This window comes from Leopardus geoffroyi, chromosome C1, assembly GCF_018350155.1.
Source record: "Leopardus geoffroyi isolate Oge1 chromosome C1, O.geoffroyi_Oge1_pat1.0, whole genome shotgun sequence".
Classification (NCBI taxonomy): Eukaryota; Metazoa; Chordata; class Mammalia; order Carnivora; family Felidae; genus Leopardus; species Leopardus geoffroyi.
The window spans coordinates 43,302,962-43,320,484 of NC_059328.1; the positions used below are offsets into that span (position 1 = coordinate 43,302,962).

Below are 17,523 nucleotides of genomic sequence, written 5' to 3' on the forward strand. Positions count from 1 at the left end.
AGCTCTGGAGAGGCTCTGGACTGTCTGCACGGAGGGCGTGGGGTGGGCGGAGCGGGGAAGGCCTGCTCTGGGGCTGGCTGACAGGCCTGGGGAGAGGAAGAGGGTGGTGAGCCCACTCTCTCCATGGGGACATGCCTGGCCATTGGTGCCTGGGCCAGTATCCACAGACTAAAGCAGTGGTTCTCAACTCGGGGAGAGTTTGCTTCCTCCTCCCCAGGATATCTGGCAATGTTGAGAGACATCTGCCACAACTGGGAGAGGGAAAATTGCTCCTGCCTGTCTAGTGGCTGGACGCCAGGGATACTACTAACTGTCCTACAAGGATGAGACTTCCCTCTCCCTGCATGCCGTCATCCCGCCCAGAACGCCCAGCGCTCGGGACGAAGGCAGGGTTTCTGCGAGGACCCTGGGTGCTACCCTGCATCAGACGAGTGAGGGACTGTGCACGCCTCCCACACCCCTTCCCCCTCGGCCTCTGCCCTCGGGCCTACCGTGTCAAGGTGGGTGCGCTGGTGCTTGGCACGGTCGCTGGAGTTGCTGAAGGCCTTCTGGCAGCCTGGGTGCTGGCACAGGTATGGCTTCTCGCCCGTGTGGCTCCGCAGGTGAATCTTGAGGTTCTCCAGCCGTGAGAAGGCCTTGCTGCAGCCTTCGAACTGCAGGAGAGGCTGGTGAGGGGCGTTCTGCAGCCCCCAGAGGGCCCACTACTCAGCCTGGAAATGGCCCCCCGTCTCCTCTGCCCCCAGTCCTGCCCAAGGCCTCCAGGTGCCCTGTTTCAGCTCCCCGTGAAGTGATCAGGACCCAGACTATATCTGGGAAGCCCTGGTGGGTCCAGAAAAAGTACTCCCCTGGCTTAGAGATGGCTCCCGGTGCTAGAAAAGAAAGCGGTCTTTCCAACTCTGGATCTGGAAGGATCCCAGTGGCATGTGGAAAGGACACACGGCTGTTGGCAACCCTGAACGGACAGACAGGACAGCAGGTGCAGACAACCCGCATTCGGAACCTAAGGCCTGGATTTGAGTGGGGCTCTGTCCCAGTAAGGCTTTGGGCAGTGCCTGTCCCTTGACCCACCCTGTCCCTTATTTCTTTGCCTACAAACTCAAGACCCTGTGGCCACCACCCAGGGCTGACATGAGGGCCTCAGGGTGGGGGGACGATGACTGTCAAAGGGCTTTGTCCACCTGGAGTGCGGCATCGGTGCTGATTGCTGTCAGAGTAACAACCGTATGTGTAAACTCAGGGTCTTTGATTTATCATTTGGCTATTTGTCCAGTGCCCACCATGTACCAGGCCCCATGCCGGGCGGTGGGCATGCAGCGGGTACAGCACAGACCTAGCAATGCCCTTGGCCGGAGTGGGGGTGGACAGCAACAAATGCACCGCCTCCTCCCATGGCTTAGGCCACCCCATCTCCGTCCCACAGCCTCTGTCCACCTCCCGTCTGCCACCCCAGAATCCTCTAATTGCTCACTCCTCCCCACGTGACCACCCGAGGTCTCTGAGGTAACAACAGGACCCCGCTGCTCTGCCTGAGGCCCTGGGATGCCTGAGTGGCTCAGTTAAGTGTCCGACTTCGGCTCAGGTCATGATCTCACAGTTCGTGGGTTTGAGCCCTGAGTCGGGCTCTGCACTGACAGCTCAGAGCCTGGAGCCTGTTTCTGATTCTGTCTCTCTCTCTCAAAAATAAATAAACGTTAAAAAAAAAAATGTTAAGCCCTGCACCCTCCACACCTTTCTGCCCCTCCCGACTCCCACCCACACCCTCAACACGGCAGGAGCCCACCGGGCAATCTCAAGCCTTAGTTCACACAAGTTGCTCAGCAAGGTACGTCCTCTTTCTCATAACCATCCATCCAATCTCCCCTCAGCCTTCAGAGTCCAGCTTGAATGCTGCCCCATGGCACATTCCCTGGTCCCCTCGTGTGATCGGCCGCTCCTTCCTGCTCTCCTCAGTGTCTGGGGGGCCCAGCCAGGCCGGTGTTCCTGTGGTGGGCACCACGGGGTGGGAAGAGGAACTGACACGCATCCGAACCTGCTCTGTCCACCCAGGCGTGGTGTGAGGTGTTGAACCACACCATCACTCTGAAGTGTGAGGCCTCAACACCTCAGGGACAGACGCTTCGTGTGGTGATCACAGGGCTGTGACATGGCAACGACAGGGTGCAGGCCACGACTGACGCCAAAGCCCAGGTGGCTCTGCTACGCCCACTCCCTGCAGGTGGGCAGGGGGAGGTGACCCTTGAGGAGGACAAGGCCAGAGGAACCAGCTCCTTTGCCCAAATCATTAGTTTCATCCCCCAGCTCAGGACAGACATGAGGACAGAGACTCGAGAGACCATGAGCTCCCTTCACGTCTGTCTCTCCCTTGAAGGCCTGGCCGCAACGGCAGGCCACGTTCTACTGGGGCTCATCCAGGGCAGGCCGCCTGCAGCCGGGTTTCAGAGCCTGCCCCGCCCCCTTCGCCCAGATGGTGCGCCTTTTCCATGCATCAAAACCAGGAGGAAATCCTGTTTGGGGAATAAATAGGCCACAACTACTCCCTTGCTCTCCTGCAATGGCCCTGTGCCAAGTTCACCCCGAAATGAGGTGGAGGAGCCATGGCTGGAAAGCGGGCTGCCTCTTGGCACTCAGCCAGTCCCTCTGTTCCTCCTCTGGCCCATGCCAGAAGGGTGGACATCTAAGGCCGAGGGGCAGTGACTCCTAATGTGCTGTGTGCTTTTCCTGACTCTGGGGGCATCCACCAGACCCTGGAGACCGGTGTTTCATCTTCTCCCCGCTGGCCAGCCTCCGTCTCGGCAGTGTTGCTTCGTTCAAGCTGTACCCCTCCTGGGTACCCCACCTTCCCTTCCAATTTGTTGATATTCTAATTCATACATTTTTCAAAAGCCTAGGATCTGCAAGCTTGGTGTTCATGGCCTTCCACCACAGCCCCGACGCCTCTCCTGTCTGCACACCCACCGTGTGTCCTGCTATAGCTGCATGGGAGTGTGATTCTCAATGTGTCAGGAACTTTCATGCCCCTGGGCCTTTGCTTGAGCTCTTCCCTGGGCCTGGAATGCCTTTCCCTCCCTCACTGATCTTGCAGACGTCTACTAGAGGTGCTAAGCACTACCTCCTCTGAGAAGCTTCCCCAACCTCCGTGGCCCCTCCTTGGTCACACCCTGAGCTTAGGGGTTAGAAGATTTTTGCTGCACATTCACTTCTCACCATGCCTCTAGGCTGAGGGTTTGGGAGTTCCTTTGACGGCAGGGCTGGCATCTCATTCATGGGACAAAGGGTGGGTTAGAAACTTGAGCCAATGGGAGCACGAACAGAAATTCCCAGGCCTGGGGATGTACGTGCCCTTGTGAGTGCACCCCCTTCCCTCCAGTGTCCATCGAAGTACCCTGATACCTGTGCCCTATGTCTGTGTCACGCCCCCGTACACTGGCCCAGCCCTGTCCTAACCCCACACCCGCGGAACCTCCCAGAGCTGAGTCCCAGGCTGGGGTGCGGCAAGCAGCTATCGGGGTAGAACCCCCGAGGTGGGACCAGAGGTAGTAGCAGTAGGTAGGGAGAGGTTGCTGTCCCATCGAGACTGTTCCAGGGTGAGGATGCTGCAGGTACCATGGCAGAATAACTCCCCCATGAGGCCAGCACCCAGACATGCCAGGGACCTTGAGGCCATGGGGGCTCTGTCTGCAGCTGCCTAGGTCCACTCGGTCCTCCCCATTCAAGCACCGCACAGATGGCCCACAGAGGCAGAGAGAGGAGGATGACACACTTGTGGGTTCACACCTATGTGCACCCTCTCTGTTGGGCCCAGGATTGTCACCAGGGTGACCTCATATCCCTCCACAGCCCTAGGGGCAAATATTCCTCTCCTCCTGCCAGGAGCTGGGGCTCAGGGGACCAGCACAGCAGTCATAGACACCGCTCTGCCGTGGGACAACCTGGGCTTGTGTCCTGGCTGCTCAACTCCCTGAGTGCTCCGGGAGGAGTCCCTCCAAGCCTTCGAGCCTCAGTTTCCTCATCTGTAAAACTAGGCGAGTCCTTCCAACTGTGGAAGGTGGCTGTGAGGGTGAAATGAAAGAGTGCCAGGTTAAGTGTTTAGCTCAGCACCAAGTCCCCACCTAGTGTTGTCACTGCTGCTCCCATTCAAGGTCACCAAGCAGGTAAGCAGCAGGTGGCATTCTGCTGGGGTGGCGTCTCCCGGGCCTGCCCCTCTGTAGAGTGGAAGGGGGTGTGTGTGTGTGTGGCATGGTGGGCTCCCACATCTCCCCATGTCCCGTTTCCACTTCTCACTCCTTCACCCCCTACCTTGCTCCCCATCCCCCTCCTCCAGCCTGGCAGCTTGGACTAACCATCCCATCACACCCTGTGCTTTCAAACCCCTTGGCTCAGGTGTAGGGGGCAGTTAGCTTGGGCTTGGGGCCTGGAGCAGCATGGGGACTGGGGAACAGGATGGGGGCTTGAGGGGCAGGTGTCCAGGGCTGTCCTGGTTCCACTTCTACAGGAGCATATGCATCTTAGACAGGTCTGTCTCCCCTTGTCTCTCTACCCTGGGGATCCAGGATCTGGAAGCCTAAAGCTGAAGCCTGCCCATCTGAGTTTCCTATGAGCCCCTCCCCGCTGCCTTAGAGCCAGCGGCCTCACCAGACACCCCTACGGCCCTTCCCACTCTGTGAGTCTATTTCTACGCTGCACATTTAGGTGGGTCACCTCCACTCAAGACTCTCTAGGGCTCATCATGCCTTCTCACAGCCAGTCAATCCCCTTAGCATTGGAGGCCTTCTAGGGTCTGATGCCACACAGCCTGGGGTGAAGGGTCCAGACTTGGAAAGCACAAAGTCCGGCAAGTCAGCGCCCCCTCTGTGCCTCAGTGTCTTTCTCGGTAAAACGAAGACGGAAACCAGCTCACGGAGTTGGCTGTGGGGTGAGACGATGTGCATGTGTGCATGACACACAGGACATACTCTGTAAATGTCATCACTGTTATTGTGGTGGTGATTCTTTCTATCTTGCCCTCAGAAAAAAACACCAGCCTAGGTCAGGTTTTACCATGGCAACCCCATGTGGTGTCCTTTGGGTGCCAGCAACAGCCTCTAATGAGAGCAAGGCAGCCTTTCGGGGGTGGGAATGGCCTGATGGGGCCCCATCTACTGGCCGTGTGGGGGCTGGGAGGTCAGCATGGAGAGGTGCCCCACCACTGTTGTGTTGTGGGGGTGCAGATGCTGCTGGAATAGACACACACGTCTTGTAGCAGAAGGGTCTTATAGCATGGGTTTTGGCTTTGTTTCTGGCTTTGAGCTTTGGTTTCCCTGAGTGGGGTGGAAGATGAGTCCTAAGGCAATGCCACTGTGACCCAAGGACATAAGGATGCTTCCATGGGGTCTGTCCCCCAGGGGGTACACACAAGGGCCTTCCTGACATTCCTCCCACAACACTCCGGTCCCCTGGGGTTCGAAGGCAGACTTTGCCCTGGACAGACAGACCCCTTCCTCCCGGCTGTCAATGTTGAGGTATATAACCCTGCAGAGCAGACCTCCTGGGGCATCCCTCACCCTGTTGCAAGGGGGGCACAGGGAGAACTGTCCCTACCATACCAGAAAGGCCAAGCCACAGTCAGAACTGCCCTCTCTCGCAGAAAGAAGGGACTCCTCAATCTTCAACCCGAGGTTAGCAGGTCGGACAGACCCCCTGACTCTGAAAGTTGTTCATGCACCCTATCCACCTGCCCCCGACCTCACTGCTGGTATCCCGTCTGCACCTGCCCAGGCTTCCACCTATTCACTTCTGGAATTCACTCTCATCCTCTCATCTTTTTGCACATTGATTCATATCCTCTGCCTCACTCAGCTGCCCCTGTGTGCCTGGCAGCACGCTGGGAGCTGAGACTTCAGGGCAAAGAAGACCACAAAAGACCCATAAGTCCAAACGAAAGACATGTATTCAGCCCCAAGGAGGGGCTAATCTCAGGGGGCTTCTAGCTGGGGAGGTCGGGGGTCACTAAAGCCTTCTTGGAGGAGCCGGGACTTGACGCCCAGGCAGGGTTTGGACAAACAGGGTGGGAAGCACAGGGAGACTGGGAGGGGTGCTGAATATTCTGGAGATTAAGGGGAGCAGGGAAGGAGAGGCGGAAGTAGAAATGGGAATTCGGGGGCTCCCTTCATTCCCACCCATGCAGTGGTGATCCATTCTAGAGCAGGTAAGTTTAGGGAGTTTTCGATCCCATTAAGACACCACAGAAACTGCCCTGTGCACTCACTGACGTGGCCCAGCAAATGGGGTGGCCCGAGGCTATTTACTGGGGGGACTCCGGTGCCTCTGCTGCTGGTTAGACTCCCCACTACCTGGACCTCCCACCTTCCACCTAGATGCCTGAGCCAGGAACCTGTTCCCTCCACCCTGGTCGCTGTCCTGATCGGCCACCAGGTCAGGGAAATGCCACCTCTTAAACCATCTTTCATGTGCACCCTCTTCTCTTCTTCACTGCCCCGCTGCCCTGGTCCACACCCCCAGCATTTCTCACCCAGGTGACTGCACTAGCCACCATCTTGCCTCCTGCCCCTCCTCTCTCAACTCATTCCCACAGGATATCTGGGATCTAGAACGAAAACTGAAGCCCACAGGTCTGTCCCAGTCCCTCCCTGCTCAAACCCTGCACGGTTCCCTAGTGCCTGGGGAGTACAAATCCTCACCACGGCATCCCAGCTGGTGTGATCTGGTCCCCGGTGACAGTTTGGTGGTGCCCGCCCCCTCCAACTCCCACCTCCAAACCAGCGTGTTTCAGTATCAGAGCGGCCTGGATGCAAATCCACACTTCCCAGCTGGATGGCCTTGGGCAAGTTCACTTCATTCTGCCGGAGCCCAGATTTTTCATCCATTAAGTGGGGGCATCACTCGGGCACACCTGGGCACACAGTAGGTGGGTGGTCTCTGTGAACCACAGGGTGCATGCAGCATTCCATCTTATTTGGGGTGAATGTGAAACACACCAGCTCAAATAACCAAACACACAACACAATTTATCTGGCCAGAAACAAAGGCTCACACGCCACGGGCAGCAGAGAGGGTAGCTGCTGTGGACGGGAGGTACAAAGAGAGGGGAGAAGAAACAGAAAGGACTTTTGTCTAAAAAATGCAAAGAAATGGGTGTTAGGGATTTCTTCTTTACTTTATGATGCATAAACGTAAACTATATCGTAAGACAAAACAGGTGAATTCAGAATGATGTAAGTGACTGGGGGACACCCTCTCGGACACCTACCAAGGGCCGGCTGCTGTGTGTGTCTCACGGGCTGTGTCATTTAATCATGACAACATGCTCTGCTGATAAGCCTCCTTCTTAGCCCCCCTGTGCAGATGAGGAAACTGAGGCTCGGAATGATGACGCCACTGGCTCAACTCACAGCTGGTAACTGGCGGAGCTGGGGTCTGATCTCGATGGCTGATGTGCCAGTCTGTCCCTATGTGTCCCTAAACACTCTGGCCATTGCCTCAGGAGTAAAGCACCAACCACGGGGTTGCACTCAGCAGCTATTACTAGGATTTCCAGCTGGGCCCACATCCTGGGTTCCAGTCCCAGGCAAAGGCCAGGCCCGGCCCAGGATGTAGAGCTGACGCTGGGAGAGGAGGACGCCCTCCAAGAGAGGAGATACCACCGCACAAAAAGGAAAAACAAGGCGGCAGAGCAGAGAAGAAAGAGCACAGAGCACAGAGTCTTGAAAGGCCCAGTTTCCACATGTGGGGCGTGTTACAAGAGAAGATTAAAATAACGGGGGAAAATACCCCGGGAACCGTGAAGCCCTAGACCATCTGGAGTTTTATAGTAACAGGCAGGGGAGAATCAGAACCTAATTGAAAAAAGTCCACTGCAATCCATTACCGCTGCGTGCAGCTCACAGAACCAAGGGCAGGAGATGAAAGACGGGGGAGCCATCCCAGGAGTCGGGGAGGCCGAGCCAAAGGGCCCTTTAAGTTCTGGCTGGGGGTGGGGGGAGGGCACTGGGTCAGTTGTCAGAATCTGCAGGCCTGGGCTCACCTCACTCAGCGATCTGCCCTCTCTGAGCCTCGCCCTCATCTGTCGAATGGCTAAGCAAGATCACTCGGGGAAGCCCCAGCACGGTGCCAGACACACCTCTGGTGCTGAGCACGACCGGTCTCTCCCTCTGGCCCCTGGGGAAGGAGCGAGAGCGCCGTTCCACATGTAGGGCAACGCGCCGCATGCCACAGACCCCAAGGTCGTGCAGACAGAGGCTTGTTCCCGGGGGCTCCAGCACCGAGAGTCACCAACTTGGGCAAATCGTGTCCCATCCCTGCCCCCATTTCTCTCCTCTCTAAAACGGGGCTGCCACTAACTACTATTGCAACTGGCACACACGGTAGGCGTCTAGCGAACGTCAAGTTTCCTCCCTGTCGCTGTTGTGGCCCGGAGAGGAGCGAGGGCCTGGTTTCTCATGCTCTGGCTAAGAATCTGGACGCAAAGGGCAAGGAGGGAGTTTTGGGGGAACAGGGCATGGGTGGGGGCAGGGGAGGAAATGCCTCCACTTTTGGCATTTGCCAGTGACTTGCTTCTAAACAAACACATTTCTGGTTTAAGGGTAAAATATATTGGGTTACAACAGTCTGGCAGGCCATTCGGGGATCAACTTCTCATTTTTGTGCAAACTTTTAACTTACTTTATAACAATGATTTGGATGTGCAGTGCCAGATTCTTCTCCAAGATGTCAAATAATTCTGTGTTTGGCCAGCTTGAAAGGCCAGCCAGCCGGGAGCTGAGGTCTACTCCTCACTCCCGCACCCCTGCAGGGGACTCTGGCCCCGAGGTTACTGTCCTATGAGGCCCTCTGGGGTTTCCATGGAAGTCTCTTCAGAGCCTGTGCTTCGCCAGTCCTCAGGGGGTCCGGGCAAGAAGGGGGGAACAGATATGGAAGGATCCCTGGGAGGTGAGGCTGGAGGGCCAGCCTGGACTCTGTGCGCTGTGAGCCCACAAGGGTCTGGTCTAGCTTTGGGCACGCAGTGCCGTCTGAATAAATGAAGGAGTGGGCAGATGTGTGTACGAGGGAGACTATGACCCTAACAGCAGCTATCACATTTACTCTGTACCTGGGACTGGGCCAAACTCTTCCTAAATACGATCTCCTTTGTCCCATTAGGACAGTGTACCACCCCCCCACCTCATTATACAGGCAGAAACAAAGGCCCAGAGAGTTTAGGGGTCAGATTCCCAGAGCTCATGAGGGAGGGAGCCTGGGTTTGCCTCCAGCGCCTGAGCTCTGTGCCCTGGGCCAGCCAGGACTGAGATCCGAGGCCGGGGTGGGGGTCTCTTCACAACTGCTCAGCTCTCTGCGTCTTTGTAATCGTCCAGAGAGGCGGCAGGGCGGGTGGGGTAGGGGGCGTGGCACACAAAAGGCAAAGGGAGACTGGGCCAGAGGCACCACGGCTCTCCAGGTTTCCAAGGGGGGATGAGGGCTGCAGACCCCTTGTCTTTCCTCACCAGGACTGCACTGGAGGCTCTTGGCTGAGAACTCTCTAGTAGAAGGTCTCTGGGCCAGAAGCAGGTTCTTATTCCCAGGCAGCAAGGGCCAAGAGGACTATGCCACTCCTCCAGGTGGGATAGGAGAAGCGAAGGGGCTCAGAGTCTGCTTGCGTAGACAGGTGGGATCTGGGGAATCTCCCGGTGTCAAGAGGAGGCCAGACATCATTGGAGATGCGGAAAGAGGCCCTACTAGGGGCCAGGGGCCAACAGAAGGAGACAGCACGGAATGGTTAGCACACGCACACGCACCAAGCCCCCAGCCGCAGACCTGGAGACACACACACACAGACACACACACACACACACACACACACACACACACACACACTGCCTGATACCTCCCCTTCCAACCAAGCTCCACATCAAAGACACAGAACCCAAGACACCAACACACAGCACCGATTTAAACACATGGCCACACAAACACAACTCACGTCACAGAGACGCAGAGGCCAGCACATACATGCTCACACATGAACCAAGGACCGAGCTCCAGACCCCACCACAGGCTCAAACGTACAACCCCCCCAGACCCTAGACATGCTGGCAGACAACCCCACGCACAGCACAGCACATGCAGGAACCGGCCCATATCTCGGCACAGGACGGCCTCATGATGGTTTGTGTGCACAGGGAGAAGACACTCACCCAGAGACAACATCCAGAAAGTCTTCCAAGAGGTCAGTAGATAAAGACATGCCCTCATACCATCTTAACACCCAACCCAGCCAGTCCTGTGGACACTCCCACTCCCACATGCCTCTCTCCATGGCTCTAGGCAGCCCTCAGGGGCCCACCGTATCTCCCAACTTTCCCATGGCAGCTGGATGGACTGGCTTGGCTTTGGGGAGGGCACACATGACCCTAAAGAACCCTAAGACAAGGCCAAGAACGCCCTCTGGCTGTGCTGACCTCTAGCCCAATGCTCCCTCCTCCTCCCCGTGCTCAGCCACAAGCCACACCTTCCTGCCTCCAGGCCTTTGGCAATGCAGTGTCCTCTTCACATGAGGTCCATCAACTTGCCTGTCTCGTCCTCCCTGTCTTCTAAGGCTTTGGTTCAAGGCTCACGCTTGCTCCTCTCCCCAGTCTTTCCCTAACCCTCCCTGTTTCCGCCCTTCTCTGAGCACCTGGGACTGAGTTCTGCCAGGCCGCCATCCTGGTGCTGAGGCCAGGACTGCCCACCTCTCACTGCTCACCCTTGATGCAGACACCACACATGCCCTGGGGCCTTGCCTGCTGCTGGGCCTGGTGTCTAGAAACTCGCCCCCAGGAGGGGAGGCAGGCAGGCACAGGCCAGAGAGCCACATGCAGCCGACCCCATCTCCACGGCCAACCACCAAACAGGAGTGCCTGGTCCCCTTTACTGAGGTGACACCTTTGCAGTGTCCAACTGGAAGAGCTGCTTCGGGAGGAGGAGGGAGAGGGACCACGGTGAACAAAAGGATCCTTTCCAGCCATCAGCTCCAAACCCCACCGCCTTCCCCCAAATAAGCTCGAGCCCCGGTCTGGGCAGGGTATCTCCCCACCACCAGCACAGCTGGGGTTCAGGGCCGGTTCCTCTTCCTGCTGGCCCCTGTGAGGCTCAGTGTTCCCACTGCAAAATGGGGTGACGCTCCTGGCCTGAGATGCATGTGATGGACGTCAGAATGCCATGCCCTTGGTACTGAATACAGGACAGGTGCTCAGGAATGTTAGTCCCCTTTTTGGCTCCTCTCTCAAATTCCAAACAGCAACAGCAGGGATGGGTCCATATGCGAAAACATCAGGGTCTGAAGACCCAAGGCCAACTATGTAACCTGAGACCAGTCACTTGCCTTCCCTGGGCTTAATCACCCCGAGGCTGCCTGCCCAGGACAGGTGGGACAGTGGGTGTGAATGTGCACCAGGGTCATACAGGTGGCAGCAGCATAATTCCCAGTGTCCTAGGACTGCTTGGGGAGGAAAGAGACCCCAGACTTCCCACCCATCTCCTGAAAGAAAACCTCACATCAGGCCACCGGGAAGCATTCCAAATGTGCAACATGCAAAGCTCCCATCTAAGGTTGTGGGTGGGTGGGAGCAAGCTGCCCAGTGGGCACCTGGGATTTAGATTGTCCGAGGATGTCCTATGAGGCTCCGGGCCCCCACCTTGAGGTGGGAGCAGCGTTCAGAACCAGGCCTGTGAGGGGCAGGAGCAGGGCTGGGTCAGACTAGGTCCCACACGGGCAGCTCTGGGGGCAGCAAGGGCCACGGAGGTCGGTGGAGGAGTCACAGAGGCCCTGCTCAATGTTAGGAGGAACCCTAGCAGGGAGGAGGGGAGTGGCCTATTCCCGATGTTCAGGAACAAAACCAGGCAACTTTGTGTTCACTGGGGCTGTTTGGACGGTACAAGATGGCTCCCAAAGCTACCGGCTGTAAACTGGGCTGGACCTGCTACCCGAGGCCCAGCGGTATAAACGGTCCAGGATGACCCACCTCGGCACCACTACCACTCCCTCATCTAGCCACCCATCACTGATCATTTCAGGGGTGCCAAGGTGGGCTGACCCTGTGCAGGTGACGTAGGGCCACACTCTGAATGAGGCCAAGCGGGCCCATGTCACATCCTCCTGCCATGGATTCGTAATGGGTTCTTAGTAACAGTGGGTGGAAGGAGAGGTGGCAGTCTTGCACTTGTACTTGAGCTAGTGAAGGAAGGTCACTTACAATTAGGAACAAATTACCCAAGCAAAAACCCCAAATGAAACCCAACCCATGGAGGGGATGAGAGCTCAAGAAGAGACGCAGCAAACCGTTTTGGTGGCCAAGTGCCTCAGTCGGCAGAACACTTCTTTTCGTTGGCTCCACCAGCATCACAGCAACACCGTGAGAGGCGTTGTGGGGTTTCTCTGTAGCTGGGACTGCTGTCAGGGCCCCTCCGCCCTGTCCCCAACTGCCCCACTGTGCACAGTGACATCCAGCTACAAGCCAGGCACCCAACTGGTCAGCCACAGGGGAGCCCCCTGGGCCAGGTATCCCGGGAAAGTCCCTTTCCCTGCTGGGCCTCAATTCTCATCTGTTGAATGGGTATGTGTGGAATAGCATTATGCTTCTACTCAGGTGCCTCAGGGAGGAGATAACTTAGTAGAAAGCAGGGCAGACAGGAGTGAATTTCTGGCTTTTGGGTTTCACCATCCCAGGGACCGAATGGAAAGATCTCTGGAGACAGAGATGAGTCACACACAGTTAATATTTCAAACGATTTTTTCTGCCATAAACCTAAAAGTGCCCAACACGGCGCCTGGCACCGAGTGGGCTTTCGTAAATATCTGTTAATGAATGAAAGAACCGAGCAACAAACAACTGAGCCTCGAGCGACAAACAACTGAGCCTTGAGGGAAGTGAGGGGCAGGGAGACCCCTAATTAGTAGAGGTCAGGAGAGGTTTTATCAGAAGAGCAAAGCTTCCTGTGTCCCTGCTCCTGAGACAGTGCTCCAGCTGCGACAGGGACAGAGGAGGGGTAGCGAGATGTGTAGACGGCTGCAGTCCCTGGAAGTGGAGAGGCTTTGGACTTTGCTCTTACGCCTCTGGGGCCAACCCCTGGGTATGCAACAGCACCCCCAGCTAGACTTGTGTGACCTGAAGCAGGGCTCTCCCCAGGCGGGGCCCAGGCCCCCTTACAGGCAGGGCTCCAGATGTCTCAGGAGGTCCCACACCCTGCACTATGGGGGAGACAGTCTGAGCTGGCCCTGAGGCAGCCTTTCAGATGGACGGCGCACAGGCAGAGTCTGGCCAAAGATGGGGCCGGATGCTGGACAGCTCAGCAGGTGCCAGCATGACAAAGGCCCTGAGGACCCCTCGGTTCAGTGTATGCCCCCCACCCCCAAGAACTTAGATACAACTAAGAGGAAACATGGCAGTGTTCTTGAAATGCAAGCATGTAGATGCTCAGAATGGGCAGGGAGTTCAAGGAAAATGTCCACGTTACATTCCTTTCTCTCTCACTGGAGTTTTCAGACTTGATGTTTGAACCCGACGTAAATAAGTTAGCCGTGGACCCTTTCGGTGCACTGCCTTCTTTGACCTTCAGGGCACCCTGGACACAAGGTGCCATATCACCATCTTTCACAGATAAGGAGACAGGCCATCCCAGAGAGCCTGAGCTCGGGGCACCCGTGGAGTAAAGAGGCAGCATCGGGACTGAACTGAGGGGGGACTGATTTGTGGGGCAAAGCCCTTGGCCCTGCTCTTACACTGCATTCGACAAAAAGCAGAATGGTTAGGAAAACACTAGGCCGTGGGAAAGAAATGGCAAAAAACATTAAGTGTCTCACCTTACCAGAAAATAGCAGTACTAGCAATAACAGCCACCACGCCGTTTTTCAGATTCCCTAAGAGCGCTGATTGCCCTTAAAACCCAAATCCCCCCGCTCTTCAGTCCAGCACAGGTTGGAAAACTCTGGAAGAGTCTGGGGGAGGCATCCCACCCCTCACCTGCGCCTCGAATGCCCCACGGTTCTGAAGGAGAAATGAGGCTTCTGCTGGGTCAGGCGTGCTGTCCAGCTCTCCTGGGAGCCTTCTGTCCTTCAGACAAAGGGAAACACCCTGTGGTCACCCCACGAAAGAAGACCAAGTGAACTGAAAAAAAGTGTAACCATATGATAAAACAGAAAGGGGTCCTTAAGGAGAAACACGCTGCAAGGCACTTGGCCGAGAACCAAGGGGGGCGGCTGGAGGGGCGTTCCGGGGAGCAGGGCCCCTCCCAGAAGCCTGGCCCTGCAGAGCTGAGCCCAACTCAGGGGGACGCCTGGAACTCATTAGCATTATGTCAGGAATAATGTAAAATTAAAACATTTAGCTTTGGCTTCTAAAATTAAGGAGGACAAAAAGAGAAGGATGCCATTGTGCTGAGCCATGCAGCTATGACTTGGGCACCAATAATTTACAGAATATAAATCTCTGCCTTGCACTTGGGCCCAGCCCAAGGCTGAGGACTGAGCGATGAGTCTGCAGCTCTGTCCTGGGGCAAGCCAAGTTGGGAGCCTGGTGGGGGGGGGGGGGCGGCGGCTGGGGGCGCAGGGCCCAGGTGAGGCTTTCCCACTGCTCACTCCCCATGGCAGTGCCAGGTTTGCGCCCACCCTGCCGCTCTCCTCACTGGCCCCTCCTTACCTCCCTGGCCACTGTGCTCAAATCCATCACCTATCCTGCGGTCAGACAGATTCCTAGATCGCAAGCCTGTCCTTATCACTGCTCAAAACCCAGTGATGGCTCCCTACTGCCTTCAGGATAGGACCCAAGGCCTTCTGCCTGGTGTTTCCAGCCTCCCAGCATCTGACCCTGCAGGTCTTCCAGCTGTGGCTGGCTCCCCAAGCTCCTGTTTCTTCTCCGGGCTCCAGTTACACCGACTACTTGGGCTTCCAGAACTTCCTGTACTTTCTCAGCTTTTGCATATGCTGTTCCCTTAGCCTGGAATTCCCTCAGGCATCAGGGCTAAACTCCAATAGTGGCTCCTCTGCAAAAGCTCTGGGCTTTGAGGCAGGCCCTGGGCCAGAGACCTCTCTGGGTCCACTCTGGTCCTGGGATAAAGGCAGGATGGCTGGGCCAGACTATGTAGGAACCCAAGACTCAGTGTTAGGACTGGCCAGCCTTTGGAGGCCCTGTGTTACAGATAGGGACATCGAGGCAGACCAGAGAGGGCAGGGCTGACCAAGGCTTCCCTGGCCCCCCTGCCCTAGCTTTGGCCCCTTGGATTCTTAGGGCAGGCTCTTTCTGCTTCCACAGGCTCATTTTGGGGTATAGAGTACCCTGGAGTCACCCAGGCCTGAGTTCAAGTTGCAACTCCCCTCCAGCTCCGTGACAGCTGCAAACCATCTAACCTTTCTGAGGTTCCGTGTCTGTCGGCATTACAAGAATGGTAATGATAGCATAGGGTCACCCCCTCCTAGGGCTGTGCAGAGTCAGCATCGGATACTGCTGCAACACCGACCATCACCCCCTTGTGCAGATGGAGAAACTGAGGTCTGAGGCTACAGGGGATGGGGCATCAGTGACAGGATAGAGTCAGAAGCTCCTGCCTCTGGGAAAGCAGTCTGAGTGCAGTTCACAAAGCCTGACTTGTTTCAGTGACACAAGATAGCAGTTCATTCAGTTCTTTACTAGCCATTCATTCATTTCCTCGTTCACTCACTCACTCAGCTAAGTGCACAGAACCAGATGTCCAAAATATAATGTAGTGAAAAGAGCAAGTAACCAAACAGTAAATACAGCATGATTCCATTCTAGTAAAGAGTATAATTATCATATGTACAGAGAAAAGTCTGGAAAAATACTCTAAAATGTTAAACAAGGGGTATTTCTGAGTGGTGTAGTTAGGAGTAACTTTTCCTTTTTTTCTTTGTACTTCACTGTCTACTTTCTACTTCTTGATAGGTTACACTTTTGTTTTTAATTTTTTAATGTTTATTTTTGAGAGAGAGAGAGACAGAGACAGAGTATGAGCGGGGGAGGGGCAGAGAGAGAGAGAGAGAGAGAGAGAGAGAGGGAGACAGAGAATCTGAAGTAGGCTCCAGGCTCCGAGGTGTCAGCACAGAGCCCGATGCAGGGCTCGAACTCACAAACTGTGAGATCATGACCTGAGCCAAAGTCGGATGCTTAACCGACTGAGCCACCCAGGTGCTCCTTGATAGGTTATACTTTTACATTTTTTTACTTTATGTTTTATGCTACTCTGTTTTGTTGGAAGTTGAAACAAAAAATCACAGTGGTCAGTGTAATCCTTTCATAGCCAGATTGAGGTTGCCGAACCAGACTTCTCAGTTCTCCATGGGGCTTTGGAGGAGTCGTCCTGGGGAATAGGACCCGAGGATGCTCCCACCCTCAATGTGGAGCCAGAGAGATTGAGTCAGGTCTGGACCTGACATGTGCTCCCTCCGTCCTCTGTGATGTGGGCAAAGGACTTTGCTTTGAACTCAGTTTCCTTCCACATTAATACATGGGGGCAACACGATGACCTCTAGAGGGGATCTGAAGATCAAGGAAGACATGGATGTGACCAACTTTCCAAATGACGGGAGAGGAAGCCCATGACAATGACAGCTGTGTACCTGCATCAGGGGACCCAAGGCCCACCCCCCTGGATGCCCTGAGGGACACAGATGCCTCCTCACAGGATGATATCACTGAGCTGTTAGATACACAGTGGCCAATGATGACTGAAGAGTCTCTGGAGACGGAGTGGACAGTTTAATTAAATAATGGTGACAGACGGCCTCACTCCTAGGGCAGAGGACACACAGGCAAGTCTGAGCCACAAGCCCAGATGAGGGAGAGCAAGGCTGCAGTTCACTTCCCGGCAGCAGCCAAGAGCTCAGAGCACTGGGGAGGAGACAGTGCTCCTTCTACACCCATCTCTACAGCCTCGGCTGAGTGTCTGGGGACACGATTCTGAGCCAGCTGGATGGGGTGTGGGTTTCGGGTCAGGCGGACCAAGGTTCAAGTCCCAGCTCTGCTGCTTACTGGCTTGTGTCCTTAGGCATGTAATTAGCCTCTCTGGTCCAGAACTATCTTCTGAAAAGAGTCAACAAGCCTTCCTTGTGGGTTTGTTGTAAGGGCCAAATGAGATAAGAGGTGGCAGGGCCCCACCATCTTTGGGCTTGGGACAGGGCTCCACCCAGCAATACAACATGACAATGACGGGAGTCACACTCCATGCAGCCAGTACCTCTGCTCCCATCACTGTCTATTTAGAGTGCCCTTCTGCCCCTGCCCCTGGCAAAATCCTGCTCATCCTCCAAGCTTCAGCTCATATGCCATCTCTTCCAGGGAACCTTCTTTGATTGCCCCACTGGTACGGCTAGGCCTCTCTGGGGTTCCACAGCCCTGTCCTTCACCTTATCACAGCCCCCCAGGACTCAGGATTATAACTGTCAGCTTCTGTACCCTTTCCTCCTGCCCGCTGGGGGTGTGAGTCAGACAGGGGATGGTCCACTGACTGGTCTCACTCCAGAGCCCAGCAACGGCCTTGACACACAGCGGGGGCTCAGGGCAC

General features: G+C 55.8%; 1 protein-coding gene across 2 annotated transcripts in view; it reads right to left on the reverse strand.

Moving 5' to 3' along the window:
- Positions 1 to 17,523, reverse strand: part of GLIS1 (GLIS family zinc finger 1) — a 229,179-nt gene that overhangs the window by 21,451 nt on the left and 190,205 nt on the right. For both annotated transcript variants that reach the window (XM_045477464.1, XM_045477465.1), the window contains exon 5: positions 492 to 653. In XM_045477464.1, the coding sequence (XP_045333420.1) occupies positions 492 to 653 (162 nt within the window). The remainder of the gene's footprint in view (positions 1 to 491; positions 654 to 17,523) is intronic.